Raw genomic sequence first — 21198 nt, forward strand, 5'->3', positions numbered from 1 at the left:
GTGACACATTATTATATATTAAGCCAAATCAGGTCAATATATAAAATGTGAAGTTGGCCCACCCTGCTATTATAAAATGGAATCACAACACTCCTATTGCTCCCACCCCCACTGCACATTTCAAGGCCAGTCTTATCCCCTGCTGGCGGCTCCCAGGAAGCAGGCTTTCTCTGTAAACTCAGTCCCACCACCTCATTTGCAGGAATGTCAAGAGGCACAGGAGATAAAGTCTCTTGGGATACAAATGTTACTTAAAGTGGGAGAGGTGACAAGAGAAGAGAGGAAACTACAAAATGCCCTCGGGGCAGCTTTTCTCTACTGGAGCATAGGAAGTGACAGCAGGAGGGAGCAGAGTTAGCCCTAAGGAAGGAGGATGGAGTATGAGTGTGTGTGAGAATTGCTCGCCTTTGATGGCTGGGAGGGTTGGGCTGGTCTGACAGCAGAGGGATGGAATGGGTCTCAGATCAATGGTGGGCTAGAAGGGAAGAGATCGGGCCTGGCAGGCAGCAAGACTGACCTGCCTATCCGACACCCTGGAATAAGGCTTCTGTTCGTCTTTTATTCTCCTGTATCTTGTTATGTCTTGGTCCTGAAAGAGAGAAAAGGATGCCAGTTCTGCTGCCCCCTAGAGGGCTGACTTTTCTCCCCGGAGGAAAGGTGTGGTTGGCGGAGGAGTCGCAGCAAAGGCCCTGGGGGAGCTGCAGAACTCAGGGGATACAGAGCCCAAGGTGGAGCGGGTTTGAGGAGAAAGGAAGAGGATGAGATGGGGGGGGGGGGGGGAATGGGGTCGCAATGGCCGCCAAAGGGATTCAGATCTTCCTGCGCAGGACGTGGAGATCCTTCTAGATGCCGGACAAGAACTCAGTCGGGCACTTTGGAGGATCCCAAAGGCAGTGATGCCTGGCCCCATGCGGCGGAAGGCGAAGTGGACCCTCGGTGTGAATGGAGAAAGGGAGAGAAGTGAAGCCCCAGCGCCCTTCCTGCCTATAAATAACCCCGAGTGTCACTTCAAAGGGAACAGGGAGCGCGGGAGAGGGGCTCCCGGGGCCGGCCGGTTGGGGCAGCGGGCCCTACACACCACGCCCCGCACCCCTGGCGAGTTTGCATAAATAAACAAACCCAAGCAGCCGGCCCTCAGGAGCTGGGGGAGGGGAGGGGAGGGGAGGGGCGGGGGGAGGAGGAGGAGGGAGGGGGCGGGAGAGATTAGTTTGGGAAGTAGCGCGGACTGCTCATCCGATCCGTGCGGCGCGGCCAGTGTGTCAAGTTACAGAGGCGCCGGAATCGGCCCCAGCGCTCCTCGGCAGTGGCCACGACCCACCTCTGCCTATGGGGCCCTCCATGTGCGCCCCTTCGCCCCGCGACTGAAACCGGCTCGCCCGGGGGCCGCGAGACACCAAGAAGGACCGACAGCGCAGAACCAACTCGAGGACTCTGCAGATACTTGAACGGAAACACGGGGCGGAGAGGAGAGTCGGCCAGATTCCCCTAACTTTCCTGGACTTGGAACGTACTTCGAAGTAACTTTTTTCTCACCCGAGTGTACCCCGATTACCGCTGGTTGTGCTTTTTCGGCTTTCCCTCTCCTGCTGCTAATTTTTCCATCCTCTTTGCCGGGAGCAAAGGAAAGGGACTTGTTCCAGCGACATAACCCCTTTCCCCCTGCCCCGCGGCTTGGATCGCACCTTTGGGCAGCGGTTCTCGCCTTTATTTATTCTATTTATTTATTTATTGGTTCTCGAGAAGCGAGGGGATGGTAGTGGAGCGCGCCAGCAAAGCGGCAACCGCCGGTGCCCGCGGCCCTGGAGAGTTGGGCACGCCCGAGACGGTGGCGCTAGCGGTGGCGCCGGCGGAGCGCTGCGCGCGGCTGCCGAGCCCGGGGTCGTGCGGGCTGCTAGTCCTGGCCGTCTGCTCGCTGGCGCTCAGCCTGCTCGCCCACTTTCGGACGGCCGAGCTGCAGGCCCGGGTGCTGCGCCTGGAAGCGGAGCGAGGGGAGCAGCAGATGGAGACGGCTATTTTGGGACGAGTCAACCAACTGCTGGACGAGGTCTGTGCTCTTTGTTGCTGGCTTTTATCCCTCCCCGCGGCGCCCCCTCGCGCAGCCTCCAAACTCTCCACCAGCCGGTGCCCTCTGGCGCTGGCTCTCCACGCCGCGCGGTGCGCCGCGGGACTCGCACAAGTCTGCGGGCGGGATAGGGGACAGGGACGGACGCTGCCCTGCCAGGGACACGAAGGATCCGAGTGGCTTGCGCGAGGACCCTCAGCTCCCGCCTGCGGCAGGCGCCCCCACGTCCGTCCCACACTGGGAGCGCCCTGGGCGCGCCGGGCAGGTGGCGAAAGGCAAAGCGTGAGGAGGTGCGCGGAGGCGGCCGGGCTCCGCTTTTCCCTCCCGACATCCCGCCAGGGCAGTGTGAGAGCCAGCCGCTCAGCGCCCACGCGGCGGGACGTGTGCCCGCGGCCCTCCCCATCCGTCATCCCTGGGGGTCAGTGCTGCCTGACTTTTATTGCCACCTTCCTTTGGGAAGAGAGTTGAGGGACTGAGTCATCCACGGGGCTGAGGAGACCAGAGAGGGCAGTCCTTTCTGGGGTTAGTGTCTTTGTCCCTGCCCACTGCCCCAGAAGGCTAGGGCCTTGGTGTGAGTCGCCCTGGCTCTGCTGTCCTTGGCATGAATTAGCCCATACCCTCTTGTTCTTGAGGCGAGTGTTTTATTGCCTGCTCCTTGGAATGGTCCCCAACCTTTTGTGTCTGTGTGTTTTTCTGGAAAAAGGATGCTGAGCTTTTTCCCATTCCTGAAATATCCTTGAACACAAGTGAATTAAAAGCCATTAGTGTCTCTTAGGCGTGGCAATCTTGGAGGCACATGAAAAGACCCCACCCTCCCCAGGAAGGAGGGACCTGCAGTCTCCCTGGTGCCAGCAGAGGAAAGGCTGGTCAGTGAGAGCTTGAGGCCTGGTGGCTTACGGGAGTCTGGACAGCACAGGGCATCCAGGGCCCAGATGAAGGAGAGGACCCACAGGTGAGGGCTGCAGTCTGGAACAGGAACAGGACATGGAATGTTCCCATGGGAAAAACTGGAAGAGGGCCTCTTAGTAAGAGGTGGTGTGTAGAACAGTGAAGAGCAGCGTGGTGGAGTCCAGCAGGCCTGGGTTTTGGCCCCACCCTGCTGCTTAGAAGCTATGCAATCTGGGGTGAATACCCTCATGCCTGCCCGCTTGCACAGCGGCGGTGATGATGGCAAGCAGTGGAGCCAGCTCTACCTGTAGTGGGTGCTCCGGCCATTCTGGAATGATGCCCTTGTTCCCTGCAGCCAGGGTTCTCTCTGGTGCTTCTGCCAGGCAGAGCCGGTACCTGCCAAAGTAGCTCTCCAGGGTGGTCAAGGAGAGATAGGTCACCGGGCAAGGTTACTGGTGCTGGTGGTGCCCCATGACTGCTGACCTCAGCTCATGCCCAATGCCCTGCCAGGCCCCAGGGAATCCAGAGGGCTCTGTCCCCTGGGCCTGGTGGGGTTGGGGGGCCTCTAGGCCTGATGGGGTGAGGGCCCTCTAGGCTCAGCAGTGTGAGCAGGTGGCCTTTGCTGGCTGAGAGTGGGATTGGCAGGGTGCTCGAGAGGGTGTGAGGGCAGTGAGGGCTCCCCCAGGTATCTCAGGGGCCCTTGCTGCTGAGGGACAAGCATCTGACCATGGGAGTTTCTCTGGTTCCTCTCGCCCTCCTCTCCCTTCCCAACCCCTCCTGCTGGCCTGAGGGTGCCGAGCCCTTTCCCAGATCCTTGCTTTCTCTGCTTAAGAGTAGCCAGGCCAAGTCTCATGGCCTCAGAGCCCTTGGGCTGACAGTGTGACCTGACATGCTGGTTCCTTCTCTTCAAACTGCACCTTCATGTGCAGCTTTACGGCCTTCTAAACCTCTTGTCTGCAGAGCATCTGAACTGAAACCCATTTTGCAGATGGGGGAAATAAGGCCCAGAGAGGGGCGTAGGTTACCCAGAGCTGCATAGTGAGATCCAGGACTTGAACCTGAGGCTCCTGAGCCAGTTTCCAGTGCTCTTTTCACCAGGTGCCCCCTCCTTCCTTTGTCCGTTCTCATTCATTCACTCTGCATATGTTTCCTGAGAGCCAGCTGTGGTTCAGGCATTGTGGGGGATGCACTTCTGCCCTCCTAAACCTACAGGCAAATAGGACACAAAGAAGAAAATCAGCAGTGACTGTGTCGTGTGAAAAATGCTGCGATAGTGGCAGCACAGGAGGCCTGGGAATGTGTTAATGTGCATCACAGCCTGATGGTGGCGGCTTCCTGGGAAGATGGTTTTCAAGCAAAGACTTAAAGGGTGAATAGGAGTTTTCCACGCAAAAGGAGATGAGTGTCAGGGCCTTGTTCTAAGGGGCAAAGGGAACAGCTTCTGGAGGCTAGAAGCCAGAGGGAAGGGTTTGCCTTGGGGAACTGAAGGAAGTCCCAGATGCTGGAGGGCTGGGAGGGTGGAGCTGTGGAGGACCTAGCTGGAGAGAGACAGGTAGCCTAGGTCAAGAGGACCTTAGAGACAGTTAGATCTATGTCAGAGCAGTGGGGAGCCACAGAAGGGTCTTGAGGGCAGTGATGTCCCTGGAGTGGGAGCTTAAGCCAGAGGAGGGAGGCCAAACAAGAGGCTAGTACAGGCCAGAGGGGACTGTGACCCGGACTAGGGGTGCATCTGGGGACAGAGAGGAGTGAGTGGAAATGGTGGCTGCAGTGATGGGACCTGAGGTCAGTGGGGGGGCATTGGAGCCAGAGGGAGGGAGCTGTCCTGGGGGTGGCGGGGTAGGTGGCCTAGTTTGTGTGGAAATGGCCCCCTGGAGGCATCCCCTGGGTGGACAGGGGCTCCGGAGGGGACGCTGTAAGGGTTACACTGTCCAATACGGCAACCACTGGTCATGTGTGACTCATTATATTTAAGCTAACTAAAATTAAATAAAATTTAAAATATGGCTCCTTAGTCACACTAGCCACATTTCAAGCAGGTGCTCAATAGCAGCTGTAGCTGGTGGCTGCCACTTTGGACAGCACAGATATAGAACATATACATCATCGCAGAAAGTTCTATGGGACAGGGCTGTGCTAGGAGCAAGATGCTTCTGGGTCAGCAAAGGTGCCCCGGAGCACCTTAAGGTCTCTCTGCCACCCTTGGCCCTTCCTGTCCTAGGAAAGTTCTCCCAGGTCTGAGCAAAGGGCAAAAGTGAGGAAGGGGTGAGGCAGAGAAGGAAGAACTGGGACCAGAGGAAACCCCGGTGAAAAGAAAAGGCAGAGGAGAGGGGAGCGGTTGTGTTACAGAGAGGGTCTGTGACATGATACGTGGAGGACTCCTGCTCTCAAGGGGCACACAGGCACCTGGTGAGCGTAGGGGCCCAAAACCAGGATTCTAGGCACATGGCAAAGCCTCGGGCAAGGCACACCGCCCCCCGAACCTCAGCTTCCGCCGCTGTTAAGCCCAGGCCCTGCTTCCCTTGGGGTTGCTGTGAGGCTCTCGGGAGATGGCAGATGGCAGAATGCACTAAAATGTGCCACCACCAAAAGCCATGCTCAGGACCCCGTGAGTGCTTCCAGAGGGCTCCTGGGAACCTGGCACAGGGAATCTGTCCTGGAGCAGGTGGCCCTGGGCCACTCCCTGAAGGATGAGAGGATGGAAGAAGGGCCCTGGGCAGGGCAGTCCTGGTGAGGCACAGAGCCTGCGCAGTGGCCTGGAGGCAGGAATCCAGGGGCACATACGTGCACACCACCCATCCCAGTGGGGAAAGTGGCGTGCTGAGGGCAAGACTGTATCTGTGAGGCTGGAGGAAGGGGTAGCTGGCAGGGAAGGCCAGGCTGAGGGCATCCGGTGGGAGAGGAGCCTGGTGTGAGGCAAGCCAGGGGCAGATGTGAGCAGAAGGCCCAGATCTGAGGGGCCAAGCCACTGGGAGGGGAGGGTCAGAGCCAGGACAGGAGGGTGGGGGCGGGGAGCCAGCTCGTGGGGAGCTGGGAGTGTGGCTTCCAGACCTCAGGCCCCAACTCTCCCCCATCAGCGCCTCTCTGCTGGTCTGGGACCCTTAATGAGCACTCCAGCTGCCTGTTACTTGACTAGCTTGCTGTGTAGAGAGAAACTGGAATGTCCCAAATGGAGGAAATCAGATGTCACCTAGAGCTGGGCAGAGAGTGTGCAGTGAAAGAAAAGGGACAGGAATTTAAAACAGCCAAATCTACCCTGTAGGCCCAAGGGAGCAGGGAGCGTCAGCAGCCCCCTTCAAGGTGAATGTCTAGGGACCAGGCCAACTCCCCGTCCCTAACAAGAACAGCAGCGGCTGGAATAGGAGTGTCTCACATTTATAGGGCACATATGGCGGCCGGTTACGTATGTTCCCTCTTTCAGTCCTCACAGCCTCCCTAAGGGACTGGCACTGTCATTACCCCATTTTACAGGGGAGAAGACTGATGTCTCTCCACCTCCATCCTGCTATCTGTGAGCCAGTCCTTTGCATGTTGAGAAAGTTTTCCACCTCCTGGAATTCCCTGGGAGAGGAAGGGGTTGAAACTTCCAGGCTAAAATGTTTAGGAACCCCAGCAGACTCCCTAGTCCCTAAAAGTAACAAACACAACCATTGTAACAGGAATGTCTCACATTTATAGGGTGTGTAAGGGGCCTTTGTTGGGTCTTTTCCAGAGGAGCCATTAGGGGAGAGCTCAAAGCAGTGGCTGAAGGATTGGGGCTCTGGATGGGGCACCCCGGGATGGAAATGCTGGAATGAGGAGGGGAGCAGGCTCTTAGAGGGAAAGTATGCGCGTGGCGGGGCATGGCCAGTGTTGAGTGTCCTGTGTGGATCACAGCAGCCTGGCCTCAGTAAGGGGACAGACCCTAGACCCAGGTGCCATCGTCCGCAGCCCGCGCTCCACTGTGTCGGTCCTAAAGCGCCTCCTCTTTTCACGCAGTACGTAAATGAGCAGTCTTGTGGGAGTTAACAGGGGAGATCCTCAGAGCCCCTCCAGTCCTGTCCCCACACTCTACAGATGAGAAAACAGGTCCGAAGGCTGCACAGCCAGGTCTCAGAGGAGCCAGAGGTAGGATCCCCGTCTCCGGCAGGCGTCTCTCCTCCACGCCACACCTTCTCCTTCTCCTTAGACACTAGTTAATGTCTGGCCAAGTGGTGGCAAAGACACAGCATGTGTGTGCTCCACTCCTCATTCCCTGGCCCTCAGCAGACATTGTTAATCAAGTGCAGCCCACTTTGCCGTTGAGCTTACAAACAGTCTCAGAATCCTTTTCAGCACTATTCCGGGAAGCTACCGCTAACTCGTGAGAGTTGGTGTTCAAAATAAAGAGCTATTTCATGACTCTAATTAAGTTTAAAAAAAAAAAGGTACAGGGCAATATTCACTATAGATAAAGCCAGGGAGAGTTGTTAAAAGTTTCGCAGCTTCTCCAATAGCCTGAAAACTAGCGCTAGCTCCCAGCCAGACTGAGGACCTCATAAAGGAGCCTGCTCTCATAGGAAGGTGGTGGAAAAGGTCAGAGCATCTGCAAAAATGCTGCCTGTCTTAAGCAGTTTCACGATTTGACACTGTCAGAAAGATGCCTTTTTCCCTTATTCCTAATCATTCTAGACTTGCCCCAATGCCCTCTGGGAAGCCTTCCCAACCACCCTCACCAAAATGGGCTCTCTCCCTGCTCTGACTTCCACAGAACTTCCTGGTCATGCTAAGGAAGCTTGGCACCTCCAGCTCAGAGAAGGGAAATAGATAGACACGGCCCGTGCTGACTTCTCTTACCCCAGAACCGTGGCAGCTACTCATAATAATCATTCAACACACTCCCAGGGACTCAAGATAGACCTCAGAATCCTTCTCAACATGGTGCTCCAGGCTGCCACTCCCAGTCTATTAGGGAGTCAATGCACACAATAAAATCTGTTTACCACCCATGGCCCAGCCTCAAACACATTGTGCAGTGTGCCCTCCTTTCTGTTGCCTTTAAATGTCTTGTCTCTTCGTGTGCTCGCACGCTACCCAATGGCAGGGGTAGGAGCTCACTGGTCTCTGGGTCCTTGCTGAGTCTAGTCTGGGACTTTGCACCCAGTAGGCAGCCCTCACCGATTAGTTGCTGATTTAAGGTCCTCCTGCTGGAGGCTAGTGAAGCCATCGACGTCAGCTGCAACCGCAGACCCAGCTGTGTGCTCAGCATTTGCTCGGGGGACGTGCCCCGGAGGTGGTGTTTCACAGCAACTAGCAGAGGAGGACGTGATCAGCTGCTCCTAAGTCAGGGCTGCGCCCCCGCTCCTGACTGGGAGAGTGGGGACAGCTCAGCGTGATGTGCTCCCACCTGGACAGAACAGCTGGGGGCACCCCTACTCTCCTGTCCCCCACTCCCAAGGGTCAGGAGCTTCATCTTCACCTGGCCGAGCTGCCTGGCATGTTTCTGGTTGGGGCAAAACAGTAAAGTGGGCAAGCCCCCAGCATCTGATGTCACAGGGACCTCTGTGACTAACCAGTTGTGTGACCTGAGTCTCAGTGTCCCGTCTGAAAAACAGGGATGACAATACCTTCCTCACAGGGTTGTTGCAGGATTGAATGACATCATTCAATTAGTAAGAATTGTCTGTAACCATTACTACCTCCCTCCTCGTCAGAGGAGCTGAGATGGGGCCGTCCCATGTCCACAACTTTTACTAATAGCTAATATTTATGAATACTGTTCAGAGAGCTTTACATCATTAATCCAGTTGATTCTCACAATAACCCAATGAAGTGGCTATATTCTTACTGTTCCCTTCTTACAGAAGAGAAAATGAAGGCCCGGAGAAATTAAGTAACTTTCCCAAGGTCACATGGCTAGTCAGTAGCAGATCCAGGCCTTGAATGCAGGGACTCTGGCCCCAGAGCTGGTATTCTGAGCCACCAGTATACACCATGCGTTTGAAGGACCACCCCCCACTAAGCCAGCTGAGGCAGGTCACATGGGCCAGGGGCTAGGGACCGGTTCAGTTTGGTTTGGCTCCCACAGAGGTGGTATTTACTGACTTGGCCTCAGGCCCGCATCACCCCCTTTGTTATAAGAATGACATTGAGGGCCGGTCATGCACTCTGCTTGAGCAGTCTGCGGTTCGCAGGTTCGGATCTTGGGTGCAGACCTACACACCACTCATCAAGCCAATGCTGTGGCAACGTCCCACACACAACACTGAAGAAGACTGGCACAGATGTTAGCTCAGCGACTATCTTCCTCACCGCACTGAAAAAAAAAACGAATGACGCTGAGGGTGCCCTTCGTTACAGCAGGCCTTGGCGATGAGGACTCTTAGAAAAGGCCCTGTCCAGCCTTGGCTTCCAGAATGCTTGGGTCCTGGGAGGAAGGGGTTGGCCCTTGTCTCTTGGACACTGAACTGTCCTCTAGGAGGCTTAGCCCCAAGCCTCGGGGGCACCCACGACCTAGCATAGTCTTTGGGGCAGAAGTTTCTGTGTCGGCCCCATTCCCAGGTCTGTTTGCTCACCCTGGCCCTGCTTTTCTCTTCCCTCCTGCTGCCTTCCTGCATAATGTGTGTCTGTCTTTATGTCTGTTCAGGCGCCTGAATGTCCCCTTTTAAAGCAAGAGAGGGGTGTAAGTTCTGTAGTAACTACGCTTTTTAAACTTACTCTCCCTCCTTCTCGTTGCATCTGCGTGCCTCAAAGACCTGCCCCTGGGCGGTGATGGGCAGCAGCCGAGGCTGATCCTTCCCAGAAGGCTGATGGGTGGCCCTGTGGGGAGGGTCTGGCTGTGGGGTGTTTACCTGGCTCCGTGGCTGGCAATCCTTGAGACAGAGAGAGGGGATCTATCTGTGCCCCAGGCCTGGTGCCTCCTGTGCAGTGTGACCCAGACCCCTCACCTGGGTCCCCAGCAGGGCTTGAGGGGCTGATGGTGGCAGTGATGGGGTCACAGTGGGATGTCATTAAGAGTCCTACCATGTCCTGCACAGCTTGAAACTCTGGGAGCAGCGGGGTTTTCTTTTGTGGGGGTGGAGGTGGGGGGTTGGTTTGGGATTTAGTTTTTGTTGTTGTTTGTTGTTTCAAAAAATAAATCAGCTGAGGGTTTGCCATCTGAGGGAGAGCAGGCCTCAGGATGAGGCTCGGGAATCCTGCTCCCGTGGCTTCTGTTGGACTCAGCCCCTCCCTGAAGCAGCTTGTTGAGTCCTCAGTAAGTGAAAGAAGTTAGCAGGCTCTTCCAGGGAAACTGAGGCCCAGGGCAGGCTAGGGTCCCCGGCTCTCCTGGGTGTCATCTGGACTGCCAGCAGGCCCTGCAGCAGCTCCACGCTGACACCCCCTCTCCCATCTGCAGGCCCTGGCCGGGGCTCCCTGTAGAAAACTGTGGACACAAGGGTGGGGCGGGGCTGCTGGCAGCGGGGGCGCCTCTGGGACCTCCTCAAAGGGCAAGTGGGTACAGAAGGGCAGAACTGCCTACTGGGGAGGCTGGGCACGGCCTTCCCGGGGACACGGGGCCCCTGTCTCCCCTCCTGGAGGCTACCGTGGGTTTTCCCAAAACCCTACATGGCAAGAGCCCACATGCTCTGGGCCTCTGCCGCCTCCTCAGCCCTGTTTCTTCCGCTCACAGCCCATCCCCACCCAGTCTCACGGCCTCCTGGAGGCCTGCAGTCTATCCCCATCTGTCTTCTGCTCCGGCCTTTCCCTCCTGTCCACCCGTCCTCCCCGCAGGCCCTCCCTGTCCACCCACCCTCCCGGCAGGCTGCTCATTCTTGTCTGTTCTTTAAGTTTCAGCAGGGCGGCCTGCCTGCCCCGCAAAGACACATCTACCCCCAAAAAGGCTGTCACAGGGCCTGGGCTTCCACTGCCCAAGGGGCTTCACTCTTGCAGTCCCCCATTACCCTGCAGATGCCCCGCGAAGGTGCCTCCTAAGCCATCGCGTTGAGGTTTTCTGCATCATCACGCTTCGACAGGGTGGCCTGCAGGGCAGGACAGGAGGGGTGCCCTCTGGGGACAGGGTTGCAGAAAGGGGACTGGTTAAAGGGGCATCAACTGGGGCTCTTCCAGGAACAGCCTTAGTCCACTTCCCTGTGAGCTGGCAGTTGGGGTCTCCTGGGGATAGGGGGAGTCTCGATGACATGGGAGGTCAGAGGGTGGTCCTGCCACCTCCAGCCTCTCCCCACTCCGTAGAATTAGAGTGTTGGACAGAAGGGAGCTCTGCACTATACCGGGGATCCCCCACAACATCCCTGGTTTTCAGGCTTACATGTCCTCGGTGATGGGGGAGCTCACTACCTTACGCAGCTGCCTGTTCCTTGATTGGACATGTCTGACTGTAATGTCCTGCACATTCTTCATCTCTTCAGAGCTCCAGACCCATCTCTACACCTACCATCCCCGACTCTGGCATGTCTTGAGAGCACCTCAAACTCAACATGTCTAAACTGAGCAGGAAGTCCGGCCCTCCCCAGCACCCCTTCATCTGTGAATGCACTGGCCTCCAGCTGCACCCACTCCAGGCCCTCCTGACCGCACCTTCTCAGCCTCCCACACACCTGTCCTCTTCTGTCCATCACTGCCTGCCTTTCCCCACCTGCGCTGTCCTCGGCTCTCCCAGGCCATGGCAGGAGCCTGCTACCTCACCTGCTCCCCTTCCCTCTGCCCTGCCCCTTTCACCATCCACACGGCAGCCAGGGTGAGCTTTTAAAATCTCTGAAAACGATCGCTACATTTCTCTGATTGCAACCCTTCAGTGACTTCCTATTGCTCTCAGGCCAGATGATAAATTCCTCAGTGTGGTCCATGACGTGGCCTTTGCCACCCTCTCTAGTCTCATGGCTCCCCTTCCCTCAGTTTCCAAGTCCAATGCCTAGCTGTACACTGTCATGGCTAAGGGCACAGAATCTGGAGCCAGATTGCTGGGTTCAAGTCCAGCCCTGCTAATTACTGGCTGTGTGATGTTGGGCAAGTTGTTTAACTCTCTGTGCTTTGGGTTGTACTTCTGTAAAATGAGGGTGATGATAGTAAGAGTATCTCCCTCTTATGCGTGTTGTTGTTAGGATTAAAAAAGTTAAAACAGGGCCGGCCCCATGGCCGAGTGGTTAAGTTCACACGCTGCACTGCACGCGGCCCAGTGTTTTGTCGGTTCGAATCCTGGGCAAGGACATGGCACTGCTCATCGAGCTATGCTGAGGCGGCATCCCACATGCCACGACTAGAGGGACCCACAACTAAGAGTATACAACTATGTACCAGGGGGCTTTGGGGAGAAAAAGGAAAAAAGTTAAATTAAATTAAATTAAAAATTAAAAAAAAAATTGAAGGTAAGGGAGAAAAATGCTCAGGGAAAACAATTATTAAAAAAAAAGTTAAAACAGGGGCTGGCCCAGTGGCACAGCGGTTAAGTTCAGATGTTCCGCTTCTCGGCGGCCTGGGGGTCGCCGGTTCGGATCCCGGGTTCAGCTGTGGCACCGCTTGGCAAAAGCCATGCTGTGGTAGGCATCCCATGTATAAAGTAGAGGAAGATGGGCATGGATGTTAGCTCAGGGCCAGTCTTCCTCAACAAAAAGAGGAGGATTGGCAGCAGTTAGCTCAGGGCTAATTGTCCTCAAAAACCAAAAAAAAAAAATGTTAAAACCAATGCTTTGAGCAGTGCCTGGCACTCCACTAAAGGTATTGCAATCTCCTGGAAAGAGCCAACCGCCCCTCCTCAACCCGCCGGTCACAGGCATAGAGAGGAGAGACGTGGGCTCGGAGCCAGGTTCGAATCCTGCCTCTGCCCTTCTTGGCTGTATGCCATCACGCAAGTTAATTCACCTCTCCCTGGCTCAGTTTCCTTGTTCATGAATGGGTTGCTGTGAGTGCTGACTGATTTACATATGTAAGACCTCTGCCTGGCTCATAAGAAGCACATTACTGTGTGAGATCTGGGCCATTTCCCCTGCCCCCAGGCCCTCGGCCCCTCACCTGGGGAGTTGCTGCTCATCCTCAGACCTCAGCCCAGCTATCACGTCCCCATGATGAACTGCCAAGTCCACGCCCAGGACCGGCTCTCAGCACCTGGCCGTCCTGGCCACGGCTCTGATGACAGTGGGTGCCCCCGTCGAGGAGTGTGGATGGTAGACTCTCATGTGGCCCCCTAGAGAGTAAGCTCTGTGAGGGCAGCCTCCGTGTCTGCTTTGCTCGAACGTGTCCCGGCACTGGGCACGGCTCTGGCACACAGAGATGCTCCACATCCTTTGTGGAAGGGAAGGAGGAGGGAAGACGCTCCCCATTTCCATCCCAGCCACTCACCCCAGCACCTCCCTGCTCTGTTGTAGGGGCCCCAGCTCCATTCTGCACCAGGCCTGGAGATGACCCCAGACTCCCTGAAACCCCTGAGGTCCTATGCCCACGCCAACCGGGCTCCCGTTCACATCCGCCTCATTCCAGGGCCCAGCTCCTGGACTCCCGTGAGGTGTCCGCAGGGCCTTAGGTTGGTGGAAGGAAGGACCTCCTCAGTGAAGGCTGGAAGGCTCACACAGGGTGCACACCTCCTCCCCCTGACTTTTTCTGCTCTGCGGAGCCTGGAACATCTCTGTGGTTCAGCTGAAACAAGGAGGCAGAGGCAGCCCGTGGCATCCTGTGGACTCTCGGTCCCCTGTTTCATGGCCCTAGGAGTCTGTGATCAGGTGCCAAGTCCATTGCACAGAGTGCTGTGGAGGAAGGGAGGGCACAGCTCCTCAGGCACCCCCATGGCACCCCTGCCCAGGCCCCAGCACATGGGCCCCCAGAACAGAGCGGGCGAGTGCAGTGCCAGTGGGTGTGGGTTGAGTGTCTCAATTTCCTCTGCTTTGATTTCACCCTACTGAGCCGCCTGTACTCCGGGGCACGCAGCCGCACATGGGCCTGTCTCCTTAACATAGCCCGTCTGTGGGGCCTGCCCTCTCCTGCGGTCGCTGGAATTAGGCCCGGGACCCAGCACTGCGCAGCTTGGGGCCTGCCTCTGTGCCTTTGCTTCTCCCCAAAATGCCCTCCCTCTCCTATCTCCATCTGTCCAAATTCTGCTGAAGCCCAGACCCAAGCCCACGTCCTCCTGGGACCGCAGGGATGGATCCTGGGGGGCAGACCGAAAAGTAAGTAATTCAGTTCAAGTGTGGATCAGGGACAGCAGACCAGGCCCTGCCCTCAAAGGGCTGGCTTAGTCTGCAACCGGGCACCGGTCCGGTAACTGTTCTGGCGCAGGGTAACGAGAAGGGCTCCAGCAGATGAGATTGGTGTGCCCGTTGTGTGCCAGCACTGTAATCAGATGCTGGCACAGGCCAGAGCTTTGCCCAGGGTGGCCATTTCAATGGGCAGCTCCTTCTTTCAACCTGTAGTTCTCAGGGCCAAGAGGCAGGGCTGCAGGCAGAACCCTCACTCACCACTCTCTGCAGGAAGAGGGGGAGGGGCATGACAGGGACCTTGACCACGTGTCTGCAGCATTGCTTGAGGCCAGGCAGCCTCACTGTGGCAGGTGGAAGGAGGCAGGCCTGGCACCAGCTCAAGAGAGAAGTGGCCTTGATCTGGCCACTGAGAAAAACAAGCTGGCACAGCAGGTGCCCACCCTTCTTCACATCTGGACACCTCCTTTTGTTTTCTGATCCCATCTCATTTTACCCCTCCAGCCGTGCTGTGTAGCCCAGCGGATAACTAATATTATCCCCACCTTACAGATGAGGAAGCCGAGGTCCAGGGGGCTTATATCCCATGCTTAACACACAGTTAGTGGGAGGGCTGGGACTTGACCCCGAGGTCCTGGTGCTCCCCAGTGTGGCTCAAGCCTATGTCCACACTGTCTGCTGAGCTCCGCATGCAGTGGGTGCTCCGTCGGAGTTTGGGGGCTGTCTGTGCTAACCCAAAATTCAGTCCCATGGCAGCCTCCAAGAGCAGGGGGTTCTAATAGGAGTCGTATGTCAGTTGTACCAGATTTAATTGTTCAATGGCATTTTCCACCTAAAGCATGCAGCACAGTGCCCGGTATATACTGCTCAGTATGGATAGCCATTACTGTTAACGTTAATTCTTATTTAATATTCCACCTGGTAAGTGCTTCATGGTTTCCAGGGCTCTTTCCGCAGCAGCACTGAGGTGGTTGCAGACTCCACAGAGGGTAGGTGCCAGGCCCATGGTTGCAGCCTGGCATGCAGAGCTCACCTGGCCTCCCAATGGCGATGGCGTGGCTTGGGGCCCCCATGTCACAGAGGCCCAGGCTGAGCCTGAGCCCCTTCACAGCCCTGGGGCTGAGCATGGGGAGGGAGCTGGAGCTGGAGCTGGAGCGCACTCCCGGGAGCTCGGCGCTTTCCTTTGATCCTGACACAGGCATTTTAATAGCCTCGATGGTCAGCGGTGCTGTTTCAGCTCTGGCCGGGGTGCAGGCATTCCAGGAGGCCCTGGCTGCCAGCGGGGGCGAAGCAGGAAGGCTTCTGTGTCCAGGGCGGCGGGTGTCCATCCACCCAGGGCCTCAGGAAGTTCTCCACCAGCTCCTGGGCCTCAGCCGGGGACTTTCTCACCAACCAGGTCTCAAACTCAGATGCCTAAGGGGGCCAGGCTGGTGGCCTAAGTAGGTGAAGCTGGCCAGGGGGAGGGGACTGTGGTGACCTGGACAACACATGCCCACCTCAGAGGGGCAGCCACCACTCAGCACCACCTGATCAGTACCAAGGCCCGGTATTGCAAGATCCTCCCATCATATGAGAGAGACCAGAAATTCAGACCTCTACGTGGAATCTCCTGATTCTTAAGCACCCAATACTTATTGAGCGCATACTGTATACCAGGCCCTGTTCTAGGCACTGGGGACATGGCAGTAAATAAAACAGACCAAAATATCCATGTCCTCGTGGAGCTTACTTCTAGTTGTGGGAGGACAATAAGCAAGATAAACAAGGCAACAGCCACAACCAACTCTGAAGGACAAAATGAAACAGGGAAGAGGGGATAGTAAGTATATCATGGGAGGCCACCAGGGGCAAGGAAGGCCTCAGGGTGAGTGAGCCGGGTGGTTAGCTAGGAAAAGAACATCCCAGGCAGAGAGGTCAGCCAGTGCAAAGGCCCTGAGGTGAGAGAAAGCCTGGCATGTGCAGGAACATCAAGGAGGCCTGCGTGGTCACCGTGGCTGCTGTGTAGAGAATAGTCTGTGGGGCAAGGGCAGAGGCAGGGGGATCCATGCGGAGGTGATGGCAGTAATTGGGCCAGAGATGATGAGGCTTGGCCCAAGTGGTAGTGGGGGAGGTGGTGAGAAGGGGTCAGATGCTGGGTGTGTCTGAGAACAGGAGTTGCTGACTGAATGGCTGTGGAGGGAGGGAGAAAGGGCATCACTGATGATCTCGAGGTTTTGAGCACCTGGCAAGATGGAGTTGCCATTCCCTGGGAGGAGGAAGATGGGGGGAGGGGCAGGTATGGGGAGTGGGCAGAATATGAGGAGCAAAGTTTTGCCGGGCTAATTGCGGGATGCCTATTGGTGGAGATGTCAAGTAGGCAGAAGACATAAGACCGGCTGGGAGTCCCCAGGAGCCAGTGCGGAAAGAAAAGAGGTGAGACCAGGCCGCCCTCTAACATTTCGAATAGATAGAACATGTCAAATAGATAGAAGGCACCAGCCAAGGAGACTGAGAAGGAGCCCAGGAGTGGTTGGAGGGAAACTGGGAGAGTCCTGGGGGCCCAGTGAAGAAAGCTTGTCCAGGAGAAGGAGGAGCGAGCACAGGCTGTGATAGCCAAGAGGGAGCGGCGGACCGTCCGCTGGACTCAGTAACACAGAGGCCTTGGTGACTGCGAGGAGAGCCGCCCGCAGGGCTGGGAGCGGGTGGGAGCCTGACCGGAGCGGTCCAGGACAGCAGCAGGACACCTTCATCAGGGAGCTGTTCCAGGAAAGAGCTAAACAGGGTCAAGAGAAGATTTTTCTTTTCCCTTTTTGTGATGGGAGGAACGACAGCCTGTTTGTGTAATGATTACATCCAGGCCGGGCGAATGACAGCTAACTCCCACTGGAAGCCTGTTTCTGTAAATTGATTTTTATGGGACACAGCCGTGCTTTTCACCCACGACGGTGGAGTTACGTGGTTGTGACAGAGATCATATGGCGCACACAGTGTGAAATATTTAGTAGCTGGCCCTTTATGGAAAACGCGTGCTGACCCCTGCAGTAAGTGATCCAGGCCAGAGGAGGAGTTGGTGATGCAGGTGGGGGGGGGGCCTTGCTGGCGTGACATCCTCGCGCAGGTCCTCCATACCTGGAAGCGCAGGTGGGGCATGCGGGAGGAGAGAGTGTGCAGGCAGAGACGCAGATGGGCGGGTATGCGTGGTGGCGAGAGCCTCTGGAAAGCCTCTTCTGCCAGCTTCTGTTTCCTCAGGGTCATCAGGTGATAGTGACGTTGGGGGTGTGGGGTGGGGGTTGGGGAGAGAGCACGGGTGAGAACTGGGCTTTCATCTGAGATAATGATCGTGAATTTGAGGGAGGTAGTGTGCTTTCTCTGGCGTCATTCCTCGACTTGGGTGCCCTCGTGGGAGGTGGAGTCGCTGGATCTACCAGGTTTGTGGCTTAGCCGAGAGAATGTTCCGAAGGGGGAGGGCATCAGGGCAGCTGAGGGTGCAGCCAGGGGGCGGTTATGATCGCTGACCACAGCATTTGAGCTGGCCCGGGAGGGAAGTGAAAGATGGCCCTCGAGGGATATTAAAAAGTGGAAGGACCGGTGGATTGAAGGTCCCGCGGGCTGGAGGACCCCTCGGGTGGGGTGTTAGAAGGTGAGCAGCAGACGAAGGTCCATGGGTGGGGTCGAAGCCCAGACTCTGGAAAGGTTGTAGTGATCTTGGAATTAAATACTTTTCTAAAATAAACACTGGGTGGGTCAAGAAAACACACCATACCCTGAATTAAGCCAGTTTCCCACCTCTGTGCCCCTGGGGCCCTTGCCCCTCAGATGTCTCCTTCCCCTCCTGATGTATGCCACTGGCTCCCGGATCCACCTTCCTCACCCAGGCCTTTCCTGAGCACCAGAGCCACACGTGCCTCTGCCCACCTGGACCTTCCACTAATTCAGCTTGTCCCCAACGAAACTCATCATCTGCCCACAAGCCTACTCTTGCCCCTGTCCTGTCTCCTCGGCTGCCCGCAGCAGAGCCTGGGCCCTGCCCCACACCAAGTCTGTCCTGTGCCCTGTCCATTCCTGTCCTGCATGTCCCTTCCCCTTGTCATGCTGCCGTGCAAAAGCCCAGGCCTCCAGCATCTCTGGGTCGGATGGATGACAGTGACAGCCTCAGGAGGAACCTCAGCCTGCATCCTTCTCGCTGCCTGGTCTTTTCTCAGCACGCTGCTGGAGTGCCCTTCTATAAGCCAGATTTGACCACGTGCCCCCTCTGCTTCAGATCCTCGCACGGCCCCTCAGTGCTAGACACCTTACCTGGCACACAGGACCCCGTCTCCCACTCAGCACTCAAAGTCTGCAGTCACCTGGACACATCTCAACACGCTTCTCCCACACGAGGCTCAAACTCCGATGTTGACGGGGACTGTGTCTTGTTCTCATTTTGCACAGTCTCACAATTAGTAGGAGCTCCAGGTATATTGAATTGATTGAACGAAAGTACTGAACTTGAAGGTGGAGAACCCGGAAATGAAGCCCTCTGTGGCTCACTTGTTCAAGGCAGTTCCCTTTCTCTCTCTGAGTCTCAGTTTCCTTGATTATAAAATGGGCTGATTTCCGGCCTATTCCACAGGATGATGGTGAGGGTCAGGTGACAGCTCAGGAAGGTCACTTCCAGGTCTGTCTCAGGTCAGGTTCCCAAGGAAACAGGCTCTGAGGTGGAGGTTTGTGAGTAGGAGTCTTGCTAGGGTCAACACTGGAGCGGTGAGGGAAGCAGGGTCAGGCAGAGGGAGGAGGTGAGCTGCCGTGTAGTTGGGACCGAGGCCTCAGCTGGTCCTCAGGGGCTCCGCAGACGGGACAGCCCTCAGAGTCATCCTGAGTTGAGGCAAAGGGGCTGGTGTCGGTACCTGTGTCTCTGAGTAACTGGATACACATTGCCTGGGACAGTGAGTGGACCCCGTCAGCAGCTCCCTTCAGCAGAGAGCAGTTCCTGGAGAAGGATCAGGCCATCAGCAGCCAACACACTGAGCGGCTAAGGACGAGTGGCCTGATCCTGACAGGTGTCCTGGATGGCACCGCAGCACCCACACTGGCCCTGGAGTTTAGGGCTGTCAATAAGCCACGGAAACATCAGGGGCCCGAGTCGTTCTAAATTCACAGTCTGCCAGTGCCCTCATGATCTGCCCTCCTACCACACTCCTGTCCCGCCCTCCTCCCCTGCGTCACTCCAGCCACACGGGCCCCTTTCCTCCTCCTCCAACACTCCACGCACAGGCCTGTCTCGGGGCCTTCGCCTCTGCTGTTCCCTCCGCCTGGGACACACTGAGCTCATTTCCTTTCTTCCGCCAGCTCTCTGCTCAAACGTCCCCTCCGCAAAGAGACCTTCCCTGACCCCTGGTGTAAAATGCCACCTTCCATCACTCAGTCCCCTTACGCTGCTTGCTTTTCTCTGCAGCCCTGTGCACTGCCTGACTTAGGCATTCACTTGTTTCTCTGTTGGTTGTCTGTCTACTCCCATAGAAGGTGACCCTCAGGAGGGCAAGGCACCTGTCTGTCTTGTGCTGCATTTTCTCTCTCCAGGGCCCAACTACTGCTTGGCATCTTGCTGTTGTTGAATGCAACCTGTAGCCCAAATGGTGCCAACTCAGCTGGCCTTGGCTTGTCAGGCGTTGACTGACTCTGCCATTTAGCACACTTGTGTCACACGTCCACTGTGTGCCTGGAGCCCACAGGGTATCGGTGGGAAGGGATGTAGAGTAGAGATGTGTGGTCTCCCACTGGGAGGTAGTCCTGGTGCACGGGCCCCGAGCTGGGCATCCCTGGCCTTCCAGCAGACTCCATCCAGGGAGCTCATTTGTTTGCTGAGTGGCCCTTCTAGGCCCACCTGGAGCCTGGCCTCAGCATCCATCCACTGAAGATTTGTGTGCCAGCCTCCCCTATCGAGTGAGGGGCTCCCCTTTGGGACATTCCTTCCTTCCTCCCCTGTGCCTGCTTTGACCTTCCACCCGATTCTGCCCTCAGAGCCCCCCCACCCACGTCTACTGCTATACTCCCTCTCCAGGGGCATTTGTACACACCTTTCTCCAGTGGGATAGAGTGGACTTTGCATCAAAAGACCTGAGTTCTCATCCTAGACCCACCACATACTAGCTGTGTGACCTTCAGCACATCACTCAGCCTCTCTGAGCCTCTGTTTCTTTAAGTAGAAAATGAGATCACTATTACACCAACCTTAGAGTTGGATTGTGAAGAATGATGTGATTCTCTGTATAAAAGCGCCCAGCTTAGTGCCAGTACGTAGTGCGGGTTTGATGGGGGTCCTTGTGGAGCCTTTTTGGCCTTCCCTCCCCACCACCAAACCAGAGGTGACACCAAATCCTATGACACCTCCCATGCAACTTTCTCTGCCTCTTTCGCCGCCCATCCCGAGTGCAGGATTACACGCTAGTGAGGAGACGAATCCTGGAGGAATGCTCCTGAGGGGCCAGCTGGCCTCCTCACGGGGTCACACGTCAGGGACTGCAGTGCACTGGACACAGTCAGCCACTGCCAGCCGTGGGACGGGACCTGTGGCTAGATCTTCCAGTTTTTCAAGAGAAATTAGAAATGCAGATTTGCGTGTGAAATCAGCCACTTCAAAATACTGGCAGCAAATTCAAGGGGAAAAACATCACCATGGGAACAAAATAAAATATATCTAAAGGCCAATGTGGTCCTGGGGCTACCAGCTTCTCACTGTCGCGCTGGCAGCAGAGAGTGTGGGTTCAAATCATGGCTCCGTGCCCTCTTCTGGCCCTGCCCTCGGCCGGGGTCAGCCTCCTCTCTGGCCACAGGCCCCTTACCTGAAACATGAGTGTAACAACAGCTGAGGTTACTGTGTACCCCGGGGCGTCCAGCCCCTTTCTTTCTAGCATCAACCTTTTCCATCCTCTTGGTAACCCAGTGAGGTAGGGATTTATATCAGCTCGGGTCCCAGACCTGCGTGTGAACCCGGGCAGTGTGGCCCCAGAGGCTTCTCAGTTAAGTCTGTGTGCCTGTGGCCGGGGCAGTTTTGGGGATTGAGCTCTTGGAGGGCAGGAGGTGTCTCAGTCTACTTGTTGCCACTTCTGCAGAGTCCTCTGGATTGGCTGAGTGATTTGCAAGCTGGTGAGGAAG

The 21198-nt window shown here is 56.4% G+C and overlaps 1 protein-coding gene across 1 annotated transcript in view; it reads left to right on the forward strand.

Moving 5' to 3' along the window:
* Nucleotides 1-1205: 1205 nt before the first annotated feature.
* The window catches only part of COL13A1 (collagen type XIII alpha 1 chain), a 154216-nt gene continuing 134223 nt past the window's right edge, over nucleotides 1206-21198 (forward strand). Inside the window, exon 1 of the mRNA XM_070620561.1 lies at nucleotides 1206-2044. Coding sequence (XP_070476662.1) covers nucleotides 1751-2044 — 294 coding nt within the window. The 5' untranslated portion in view covers nucleotides 1206-1750. The remainder of the gene's footprint in view (nucleotides 2045-21198) is intronic.

The sequence above is a fragment of the Equus przewalskii genome, chromosome 1, assembly GCF_037783145.1.
Source record: "Equus przewalskii isolate Varuska chromosome 1, EquPr2, whole genome shotgun sequence".
Lineage (NCBI taxonomy): Eukaryota > Metazoa > Chordata > Mammalia > Perissodactyla > Equidae > Equus > Equus przewalskii.